General features: G+C 37.8%; 1 protein-coding gene across 1 annotated transcript; it reads left to right on the top strand.

Moving 5' to 3' along the window:
• Positions 1–6,017: 6,017 nt before the first annotated feature.
• On the top strand, positions 6,018–6,635 carry Krtap27-1 (keratin associated protein 27-1). Its single transcript, XM_006987920.2, has one exon. The coding sequence runs from the start codon at positions 6,018–6,020 to the stop codon at positions 6,633–6,635; it is 618 nt and encodes a 205-aa protein (XP_006987982.2).
• Positions 6,636–12,531: the final 5,896 nt, after the last annotated feature.

The raw sequence follows: 12,531 nt of genomic DNA, 5'->3' as shown, positions 1-12,531 counted from the left end.
GTTAACCACTGAGCTATCTCTCTAGCCCCTATTTTTATATTCTAAATGGTTTATTATCCACAGACACAGATAAAGTTAACATAAAAACATGCTGATATTTAACATAATATCATAATTTTGAAATGTCCCAGAGCCTAAAATGATTTTTTTTTTTGTTTAGACATCACAGTGTCTGAGAGGGTTGCATTGTATTCTCCCTATTTTGTGTATGGCAAAATTTAATGATTCTTTGAGGAAATTCCTGTGGTGTAGATCAACATGTAACAAAAGAAATAGGCTTATTTATTCTCAGGTGCTGCAGTCCAATACTAGATTATTTATTACATGGTTGTGGGATTTTACCCACATCCATAGCAACTGATAGTGTACAGACTAAAAGTTCTGAATTTAGCTGAATATGGAATGGATGACCGTAATTGAAAACAAAGATTTCATTTAATTCTTAGACATATCAAGATGGCACCCAGTATCCTTTCTAGCTCTATGGCATCAACATGTTGAATGAAAAGTGTAGAATGTGGCAGCTAGAGAAGACTGTATCAATGCTAATTCAAACTCTCTTCTTGCGATATGCATGGAGGCAGAGGGGCATGTCCAAAGGAGAGGAAGCGGCAGGGCCAGAAGCCATGTCTGGAGCCTGTGGGAGAAGTGTTGCCACACTGCTGAGCAATGATGCTGTTTCAATGCTTTCTAATTGGAGGGAAGTCATTAGTGGAATGACACTCAAGAAGGAAGAAAACTTCAGAGCAGTTCTACAGTAAAATATGGGGCAATTCTAACTATTTAATCATTTTGTACTTTACCTTAACTGAACAATTTACATTGTAAAATACAATGTAACAGAGTGAACATACAGTACAGAATCAACATAAACCATCCAAATGTTTAGCCCTAGAGAGGTAGAGACAAGATCAGATTCCATCTTTCATGGAAAAGAAAAGTACAACCCACCTCTCAAAAGAAAATGAATGGAACATGAAAAGAAAGTAGACAGAAACAACACCCTAAATATTTAAAAAAAGTTTATGGTCCTTCATAATTTTATATAAATCCCATATGAACACTATGAGAAGTGACTTTGTCCACATGAAGACCCTTAACATTTTTTTTTTTTTGAGACAGGGTTTCTCTGTGTAGCTTTGCACCTTTCCTGGATCTCACTCTGTAGACCAGGCTGGCCTCAAACTCACAAAGATCTGCCTGACTCTGCCTCCCGAGTGATGAGATTAAAGGCGTGTGCCACCACTGCCCGGCCATCTTAACGGGTTTTTTAAAATTGAGACTTTTAGGTGTCATGAAATGTAGTAATCTAATAATTATATATGCACATATATTCTCATATAATAAAGTAAACAAATTTGCAATGTTGTACCTCATTAAAAATAAAGAAACAGAGGCATTGGAATATTAAGATTATTGAAATTTCTGATTACAAGGCTTGGTTTACCCTTGCCCGTTTGCTTGTGCCAGATGTTGATTGCCTCCCACACTCTGGTGGTCAGGAGTTGCTGTGCACCTGCTACCATTTATGAACTTCAGGGCCAGGTAAACCAGGGAATTGTTCACTCATTCAGCAACACAGTATCCAGTCCCCATAAATAGTTAAGTACCTAGTTCTGATTCTCAAGAACACTCTTAAGATATGTTTCATAATTATCACTGCCTCCAAAGCTAACACAAGTTTTTAGTAGGCTGTGTAGAAGCAATTCCAGGATGATCAGTGTTCTAGCATACGTCATTCTGTAGTAATGAGCCAGGTAACTCCCTCTATAAATTCTGCAGTGACTGAAATCTGTAGCAGCTCATTGAATCAAAATTATATGTTGAAACACCCATTAATTTAGCACTCAGTTCAATAGAATATGCAAGCCAATGCTTCCTCCCAAAGAAAAAAGAATTCATAGAATGACCCTGTTTACAAGTGACAGACCTCACATCTCCATCTCAAATGCAGTAGTCAGGAACTGCATGGGTCCACACTAATTTACCACATGGTGGATGGGTTAGAAAAAAGGCTGGTTCCTGGAGACAGGTAAGAAGTCTAATCTATATGATTCCTTGCTTTGTCTACACGTTTTGGCAACAGGACTATGCATGGGCAGTAAAAAATAGAGACCTTTTCACGGTAAAAGCTTTCTAAAGCAACCTATGGAGAACCAAATATCACCCCAGAGTAAGTGATTCAGACTATGCCATGCTAATAAGAGGCTTCCAAAATATTGTTATCCTTTCTTCACAAAAAGAAAGGCCTAATTATTTGCTTTCATTTGCTTAGGCTAAGGACTCTTTGCAGTCCTTGAACACTTGGTATGGGAAAGCTTGAATATAATACGCTGTCAGAAATTACTTACATTTTGAGCACATTTTTATTTAACACACTCTGTTGTTAATTTTCAGAATACGTTTATGGAGATCTTATTACATGGCTGGTAGTCACTGTGTGACTCATGGCTGGAGAACTGACAGTGAGAAAGATAGAGATTTTTCTTGCCTTCATAAAAGTTGTAGGGTAGTAGCAAAGTTAAACAACAATGTAATCCTAAGGTCTTTTTTATGGTTGATGGAGATTTTCTACGTAGAAAACTAACTCCAGCTGAACACCAAAGAGAAAGAAGAGAACAACGCAGAAAGAAAGAGAAGAAAACAGTGGAGGTTAGTGCAAAGGTGTAGCTGCATCTGCAGAACACTGAGTCAAGGGAAGATGAGACATACTCAAGGGGCATAGCTAAGGCCTTTGAGTTTGGTGTAGGTGTATTTTTCTGTCCCACCTGCCAACTCGCAGATAACCACACGGTGACTTAATAATTATGAAAGCTCGGCCAATAGCTTAGGCTTGTTTCTAACTAGCTCTTATAACAAAATTAGCCTATTTCTATTAATTTACTTTTGGCATTGTGGCTTCATTACCTTTACTCTGTACTGCCCATGCTGCTTCATCTCTGGCTGGCTGGCACCTCCCTGCATGTCCTTCCTTCTTTCCAGCATCCTCTCTGCCCAGAAAATTCTACCTAACTATGGGCCATTCAGCTTTTTATTAAACCAATCTGAGTGACAAATCCTTACAGTGTTCAAAAAGATGATTCCACAACAGTTTGGAGCACGTCGGGTAGAGGACCAAGACAAGAGTTTGAGTTACAAAAATGAGACCAGTTCTGGTGAGGTACTACAGATTAGGTGAAGGGAACAGATCTTACTCTGATTGTAGTTATATTAATTTAATCACTTCGAGAAGAGTCAGGGCTGGAAAGAGAAGTCAATTTTGAGTGTACAGTATGCACAAATGAGGATCAAAGTTAACTCCCAAGAGCACGTTTTAAAATATTGGATATGGTGTCATAGGCTTATAAACCACGCAATTGGGGAGGCAAGACAGGCTGACCCCTGGGACTTTTTGTCCCGTTAGACTGACCAACCAGAGAAGTTATTGTATCAAAAGTAAGGTAGGTTGTGTCTAAGGAACCACACTGACCTCCATCCTCTCCCCCCCCACACACACAAAATACACACACACACACACACACACACACACACACACACACACACACACACACATACAAAGGATGATTAGAAGTTCCAGTGGAAACCGCTATAAAAAAATAGAACAAATAAATACAAGAATTTAATGGCTTATTGTAGTGCTTATGTGGGGAACATGATAGGATCCCAAATTTATGAATATTTTTTTCTAAATAATAAAACTTCCATTTGTTACAATGGTTTCAGAGGTATCTTATAAATTTAGTATGATAGCCCTAGTCCCTCAAATATTAAAGATAGTTACTCATTAGGGTTACTCAGAATTCCTGGGTAGTCTTGGATTTCTTCAGACCTATATGCAGGAGGCTGGAACACTGTCCTAAGAATATATTCCCTTTCTGTTTACTCTATAGTTGAGCTCAGTCAATTATAGAATGTGTTACAAAAAATTACCTTGGCAGGCTCTGTATTATGAGTATGAAACTGCTTGTTAGAGCATATTGGTGCAAAAACTGTAGGAGTGGATCATCTGTCCACACCAAAAGACAAAACAAAGCACAGAACTGGAGAGATGGATCAGTGGTTAAAAGCACTTACTCATCTTCTAGAACACCCAGGTTTGGTCCTAGCACATACCTGGTAGCTTAAACTGCCTGTAACTCCAATTCTAAGGGATCTGAAATCCTCTTTGAGCCTCTATGTGAACTGGTGTTCCATGGACTCTCTCTCTCTCTCTCTCTCTCTCTCTCTCTCTCTCTCTCTCTCTCTCTCTCTCATATATATATGAGACAGAGACAGAGAGACAGAGACAGAGACAGAGAGACAGAGACAGAGACAGAGAGACAGAGACAGAGACAGAGAGAGATACACACATATATATTCTGATATATATCTCTCTATATATATCATATATATCTGGTATATATTTTATATATATGCCAGAATAAAACCCCAAAAAGCATATTGGGAAGAGATTTGCTACAGAGGAAACAACGTTAATCTTTGGGAAGTATGATGACATGTAGACACTGCCTGATGAAAAAGTTAGTAAACTAGAAAGGGTTGAAATTCACTGGCATGGTCATCATTAGAGCAGATATGGAGAAGCTGAGAAGAGAACAATGAGTCAACAGTGAAACACAGCTAGATAGGAGGAATTTGTGCTGCTGTTCTTTTTAGCACTGGAAGATGAGTCTGGCCTACATAAATCCTTGATATTATTCAAGTTGAACAAGTGTACAAGTTTTCATATAGAAACAATAGATGTTTGAAAAGATGGAATGATAATTATTCCAATATGGTCATTATACAGTGCCTACATGCAACCAGTTATCACACTATACTACATAAATATGTACAAATATCATGTCATAAAATACGCAATGAAAATTTGCTTTGTAACCTTGAATCCAAGGTGATAGATGAATATCTTACATATTGCTTACATAATTTTGGTATCTTTTATCAATTTCTTTATTTCAATAGTAATTCATCTTACTTGTCAAAGCTTACTGAATGCATACAAAGGGAAAAAAGTGGAGATTACATTTTGCATTAAAAAATAATGTGCTGGTGACTCAGAAAATATCTTAAATGGGAAAATAAGAAAGTTTCATGTGAAGATGTCAAGGAGATTAAGGGAACAAAGGGTGAGATAAAGAGAAAGGAGCAGGGGCTGGGGAGATGGATAGTGGTTTGAAAGTCAATGCTGCTTTTGCAGAGGAACTGAACTCAGCCCCCAGAACCCATGTTGGGTTACTCACTTCTGGCCATAACCACAGCTAAGTTCCAGGGGATCTGATATTATCTTCTGGTCTCTGAGGGCATTTACACTCACATGCACACACTGCATACCCAGACATACACATATACACACAACTGAAAATGAAATAAACATTTTAACAGGTACAGAGAAAAAGAATGCTAGGGCCATGAGCACATTTGATGGTTTTGGTGAATAGTGAGAAGAAATATTATTGTATATTATTCCACTTACATGCTGATGAATTAGAGGTCAAGACCTGGTGATGGGCTCAATTGGCTCTACTTCTAAGGATAACATAACAACCTCTTATCACAATCTTGAACAGATTGGTACACGGAAAACTCCAGTGAAGAATATTAAGCAGTATTCAGTTGACTATTCACACCCACACTCTTTGTGGTCCACCTACCAATATAAAAATTCATCATAATAGTGAGCTGGAATGACACGTTGGGACTCCTATTTGACTAACCTCACCTGCCCTTATGAGTCAGCTATGGAACTCACATGAAAGCCATTTTGAAGACTAACAATTGGACTTGCATCTTGTTAATAAGACATCATTTCACATAGAACTAAGCAAAGCAATAATAAGATGTTATCCTTCAAATTAGCTTCAGCAATGAGTGCAAAGGAGTCTTAAAAATAAAAGCCAACACCCAGCTTTCTGAGAACTATATAATGTCCCCAGCAAAGATATAATATCCACATCTTTAAACCTGACATTTGACAACTGGAGCCTTTTTAGCTGACTTCAATTAAGGGTTTGGAGGATATGCCTCATAGTTACGGCCCTTCACTCAGGAGCTTGGGTAAAACGCCATCACTCTCTGCCCTCACACACGACTCTAATCCTAAAAGCTTTGAAGATGGGATTTTCTTGCCCAGCAGTTGGCACAGCAGAACATGGCTCCTGGACAACTTTCAAGAAACCTACAGTGAAAGCTCCACTCACCAACCAGCCACTTATGAACAGCACCAGTGCAAAGTGGACCCTTGTGTACAAAGTTCCTGGATCTCCAGAGCTGACCAAACAACTTGGTCCAATTCCAAGACCTGTGAACGAACAACATGCCAGTCAAGAATCTCTCCAGCTCTGACAGCGTGTGCTTCTCAGCCCTGCCAGTCAAGAAGTTGTCGGCAAGTGGGATTTGCAGTCCAGAGCTATCAACCTGCAAGTTACATGTCCAAGTGTTTGCCGCTAAAGTCTACAGTGTCTGAGAGTTGCCAAACTGTGGAGTTTGAAACCAGCCAATGCTGTTCTCAGGTTCCTGACTCCAGTTCCTGTAACTCCTCGAGCAATGTTGTCTCTGAGACACAACTCGTGGAATCTTCTAGCACTTATGAGCCAGAGTGCTGTGTGACAGGCGGTTCACAACTGTCTAGTAAGTGAAGACTTGAGAGACGATATGGTTGACTTGAATTGATTTTTGTATACTTGGGAACTCCATTTCTCTAAATATAAAATAATGTGCTTGTGTTTGAGAACAAACTTTAATTCTTTTGGGTATTTCTGGTGGTAATCTGGGATCATAAAGCATGCTAACCATTTAAGTAAATAAAATACTATTTATTGTTCAACAGGGAATAACCACTGGTCCTTGAAAAGACAACTTTCATGCTAGGTATTGTCTATGAAAATATTTAGCAGAAGATATGGCTTATTAACTAATGTGATTATATCAGAAATCTATGAAATACTGGAATTCATAATGGATGCTCAAATTGCTATACAATTTCTGTTAGGTCCAACTAAACCAGAAATCAATAGGTATTCAATAACATCAGAAATACTACTAAAACTGGGTCTACTTGCTAACCAAATCAAAACACTTGTAAATAAGAAATGGAGTCTTGTATCTGAAAAGTACAAGAAGTTTAGATTTCACCTCCATGAACTTCATAACCATGCAGTATCTGGTGGTCTTTTAACAGGTAATTCACAATTAGAATCCTCATTCTATTTTCACTGTTCTTACTTTTCTCACCTCTTTTTCCCAATTATTTAGGGATGGAAAAATGTGATTTCTCTTAAGTAAAATAGACTTATTATAAATCTAGTTGTCACACTATCATTTTTCTTCAACATTTTGGTGAGTATTTTTAAAAAGTGTGTGTGTGTGTGTGTGTGTGTGTGTGTGTGTGTGTGTGTGTGTGTTTGTGTGTGTCAGATTCCTTGAAACTAGTTTCAGGGTTTTTTTGTTTTTGTTTTTGGTGGTGTTGTTTTTTATGGGTTTTTTTGTTTGTTTGTTTGGTTTTTGTTTTTTGTTTTTTTTGGTTTTTTTTTGTTTTTTTTTTTTTTTTGTTTTTTGTTTTTTGAGTTGCCTGACTTAGGTGGGAACCAAATGCAGCTGGTCCTCAGGAAGAGCAACAAGTACTCTTAAGTTCTGAGCCATCTCTCCAGATCCCTTTGCTGTAAGTTTTATATTAGAGTTTTGAAGGCTGCTTTGATGTGATAAAAGCAGTACACATCTGAAAATTTAAAGAACATGTTCCCTTACCCACTTTTTAGGGAAGCAGCCAGAATACGGTATCACATTTTTGGTTGTTATAAAAAGATAGCAAACATACTCAATTTAAAGACCATGAAATCTTGGAATCAGAATAGAGTATGGATATTTGAAATGCAATAGATTTATTTAGGTAGCTTGGCTATTTTCAAGCTTTTGGGGCAGTCTTAAATGGATCTCTCATTTTGGAAGAAAATAAAAGTTGGTTATTAAGGACATGGTTTGTGAAGACAAGCTTCTTGAAGTTGAAAATTCCATGTTTGTTTAAGGCTATTTGAACCCCAACTGGATGATTAGATGTAATTTATGTAACTATTCTTCAATAATGTATTTTGTTTTCAACTCTAAGCTTGAGACTACAAGGATGAGGCACTGTGAGGGTTAAAAGTGAATACATTGAAAGATCAATCATCTTGTATAGAGTTGATGCTCAATAAGATACAGCAAGCAGTCTTGCTAGCAGACACAATAGGCTGCAGATAATGGAGATTTGTAAATAAACCCAGGGATTCGTGAAAAAATGAAGGAAGCTGATCATGCCACAAAGGCAAAAGAGCTACTTTAGATGTTTTTTTAAAGGAAAGGATTAATAAATGCACATTGCAAGGGAGGAGGTATGTAGCCAGAGATTTCTCCAGTCCTGCCAGGTCCTGCAGCCACTCAGACCCAATTAAAGACACAGAGACTTATATATTACTTATAAACTGCTTGACCATGGCAGGCTCCTTGCTATCTTAATTTAACCCATTTCTATCAATCTATAAGTTGTCACATGGCTTGTGACATACCAGTACTTTACATCTTACTTCTCATGGCAGTGGCAGCTGGCAGCATCTCCTTACTCAACCTTCCTGTTCCCAGAATTTTCCTCTCTACTTGTCCTGCCTATACTATACTTCCTGCCTGGCTACTGGCCAATCAACATTTTATTTATCAACTAAATCAGAGCAACACATTCTCAGCATACAGAGCGATCGATACCCACAGGAGAAGTGGGGCTGAAGAGGTATAGAGGTTAAAGGCACTTGCTGTTCTTGCAGAGGACCTAGGTTCAGTTCCTTAGCACCAAAATGGTGGCTCAAGATCAGTTGGAACTCCAGATCCAGGGAATGTAGTGCAATTCCTGGCCTCTGAGGGCACTGGCTATATAAACATTTATGCAAGCATAATACCCATACCCAAATAAAAATAAAAACAACAAAACCCCTACACACTGTACCTAGCTGAAGCAGGCTAACACATCAACCCTGAAATACTGCCAAAGCTAATGTGCCTGCCAACTACCCATCAGCCTGTGGGTGAGTGTTTTGGAAATTACACACATCAGGTGGATTAAGCCAAGTGGAACCCAGAGAGAATATCATTTCTGGATGACTGTGAGGGTTCTCTGGATAAGACTGGCATTGAAATCACTGAACTCAATCAATGACCCTTCTCATGGAGGGTTCTCATTATAAATGCATTGATGGCCCATATACAAGGAAACATGGAGGAGTAAGAAAGTGCTCCTTCTTGCTTCTTGTTTTTATGTTCATCTTGGACTTCAGTCTCCAACAAGCTTTGGGCTGTGGCTTATACTTTCAGCTCCCATGGTGTTCAGGCTTTCATTCTTAAATCAAAATGATCTTTGGCTTCCCTGGATATCCAGGGTATGTAATGCTGACTAGGAGACTTCTTCATCCTAATCTATAATCATGTAACTATGGAAGAGTTATGTGAGACTTTTATCTTTATAATTAATTTATAGTATAAAAATAAAACGTGCTTCTGTTCTTTTTAATAACCCTGATTTAGTGTTGTATAGAGACAATGAAGAAGGCTTGAATTTAAATTCTTCAAGTCCACATTTGTTCAGATGCATTTTGGAGATGTGGCTTGAACAGATCCTGAGAGAGTTGTACAAGAAGGAGGCTGAATACTATTTGATTTTATCAATGGAAGCACTGCTTGTGGACACAGAGGAATATTCCTGAAGCCAGATGTTGCTATACTGCATCTGACCACATCTGTAATGCTAGCAACATAGCTTTGTCAACAATAAACACTTCATCTCATCCCAGCCTCTTTGGATTTCAATCCAGTCAACATGTGAACGTGGAAGAAATTTATCCCCAATGAAAATTTTTGTCAAAGTTCAAAGAAGTTCAAATGAATCACCTGTGGTGAATTAAATTCATATGACTGCTGTTTATTGTATATTCCTTCACATATGTGTTCCTGTACTTGGTATAACTTATATGAAAGAATAATTTAATAATGACTATATATGGTTAGAGAAGCATGGGAAGATTAAAAATCCCAGAAGAGAGGAATGACTTTTAAACAAGTTTTATTTTCATGTCTACCATATTCATCACTTTAGGCTAATAACTAATTCTTTTAGGCTAAGCTTGGTCATTTTCCCTAAAAATTTTATCTGAAGAATGGGCCAGTCCATGATGTAACCCAACATGAAACACATGTTAGTCCCTCATAGGGATGAATCTTGTGACATCACACAAGACTTTCAATATTTGAATATGAAATGGTATGATTTCAGGAAGAGACCTCGGAGGGAAATTTATTGTAAGGAGAAGATCATGAACAGGTTATGACTAGATCTTCCTCAATTTCAAATTCTGTCAATTACTAGCTGTGTGCCCTGGGACGATTTGACATTTCAGAGACTCTGTTCTTTCACTATAAAGTGGATAAAGTGCTGCCTAATGTAGTAGATGATTGTGACAGCTCAATGATAAAGTTCCAATTAAATGCTTAGTGGAGTGTTTAACACGTGGCAAGTGTGCAATATACGCCAGGTATCATTTGACACTTCATTTGCTATTTAGCTCTTGGGGCTCAACCTTAGTTTATGATTGAGTGTGCTGTACTGAAAATACAGGGCAAAGACCAAGAAATGCCTTCCTGTAGCATGGGAAAGGACAGAAGCAGTGTGGTACATGCTGGGTACATCATGAGGAACTCACATTCTATATATTTCAGAACACTTTTTGTAAGTCAAATGACTCATTTCTTTCTAAAGAGAAACTGTAGTGGGATCTATGCATTGGTGTGTCAGAGTCATCAGAACATAGGTATCTTAACTACATACTTTCCTGTTTAAAGTCAAGCAAAATGAATATCAAGAACATTTACTTGCTTTTACAGTAACGTGCCATGAGCTAGACTCAACAAACCTAGTACTATCAGAGCATTTAGTATTTATCAAACATTCTGTATATTCTGTATATGTCTTATCATAATAACTGGATGGAAGAATCACTATTTTATTACCCCATTTTTCCAATAAAGAGGAAGGCTTGCATGAATGGAGTTGTCAGACATACGTAACAAGCATATAACAGAGATTTTTTATCATATAAAGTGGGTTTTAAAGTATAAATTACATGACATTGCTGGTCATCAGGGTAACTCTAAGTATAAGGTACATCTATGTGTTGCTGGAGGGCTTCTCTCCAGGTTCCACCAAGCCCCGCAGTCCCACAATACATGTATAAAATAATCACTCAGACGCTTATATTACTTATAAATTGTATGGCCGTGGCAGGCTTCTTGCTAACTGTTCTTATATCTTAAATTAATCCATTTCTATAAATCTATACCTTGCCACGTCGCTGGTGGCTTACTGGCGTCTTTACATGCTGCTTGTCCTGGTGGTGGCTGCAGTGTCTCTCCCTCCTTCTTCCTATTTCCCCAATTCTCCTCTCTCTTTGTCCTGCCTATACTTCCTGTCTGGTCACTGGCCATCAGTGTTTTATTTATATAGAGCGATATCCACAGCATCTATGTTATACAGAAGGTCAATACAAACAATTTAATTGAAAATGATCAGTTCAGCTAATCACTGTAAAGATCTAGAGAGGAATTCCAGAGCAGTAAGTATAGTTGACTATTTGTCTTATTCATAATTCAGGAATGAATGCAATAGATGATACACATTTATTACAGGTTTAAAATGTGCTATATACTACAAACATTTTAGAAACAATATGAAATTGGTTACATGATATGGGTGAGGTAAGATATGTATATGGCAGGAAGTGAGACTTCTGAACAATATAAGAGATTGTTTAGTCTTAATATCAATAATTTCATTTTCCATTACCTTTATCCTCCCACTTTATCTAAATAAATTTTATTTTGAAAACCTTATGCTCATTGTAGACACAGGAGATGAAGAGAAGACTTGGTTGACACTGATTGAGAATCCTTTACCCCTTTCTTTGACAACAGCTTGTTCTCACTCTTCTTCCTCTGAATATTCAGGAGTCCCATTCACACCCACAGCTTGTCATTCTTTCATGTAAAATGTTTCCAATCTTTCTACGTGCATGTAAAATAGTCAACTAAAACAGAATATCTCAGGAACAACCAGCGTAGAGCAACTGTTGTTAAACCTTTTGAAGTGATACCTTGGAGGTAACAAGAGTGTCATACTCTTCGGTGCCCTGGTCTTCCTTTGACCCTGATAAGGGATACACTGCACCATGGCCTCAGAGGTGCAGGTAGAGTAAACGTATAAAACTACATTAAAAAGAAACCTTTCTGTTGTAGCATAGTTGTAAGCAATTTGCTTGACATTTTAATAAAACTTTCTCTAGTTTTGTGGAAGCAAACTCACTAATAAGACTCAAAGAGAGCTGTTCCTTGAAGCCCAAGGCAAAGCCAGTGTTGTTGCCTCTGCACATAAGAACAAAGAAATCCCAAGGGTGAATAGCTGAAAATGGCTAAGTCAGTTTCTATTCTTCCATTACTCAATACAGCCCTGCTTCAAATATG

This window comes from Peromyscus maniculatus, chromosome 12, assembly GCF_049852395.1.
Source record: "Peromyscus maniculatus bairdii isolate BWxNUB_F1_BW_parent chromosome 12, HU_Pman_BW_mat_3.1, whole genome shotgun sequence".
In the NCBI taxonomy this organism is placed as follows: Eukaryota; Metazoa; Chordata; class Mammalia; order Rodentia; family Cricetidae; genus Peromyscus; species Peromyscus maniculatus.
The sequence above is the reverse complement of the archived record's forward strand: the minus strand, read 5'-3'. Positions and strand labels throughout refer to the sequence as shown.

Excerpts from the sequence above, each read along its gene's own strand:
- Krtap27-1 (XM_006987920.2), top strand. The coding sequence starts at position 6,018 with ATGCCTCATAGTTACGGCCCTTCACTCAGGAGCTTGGGTAAAACGCCA.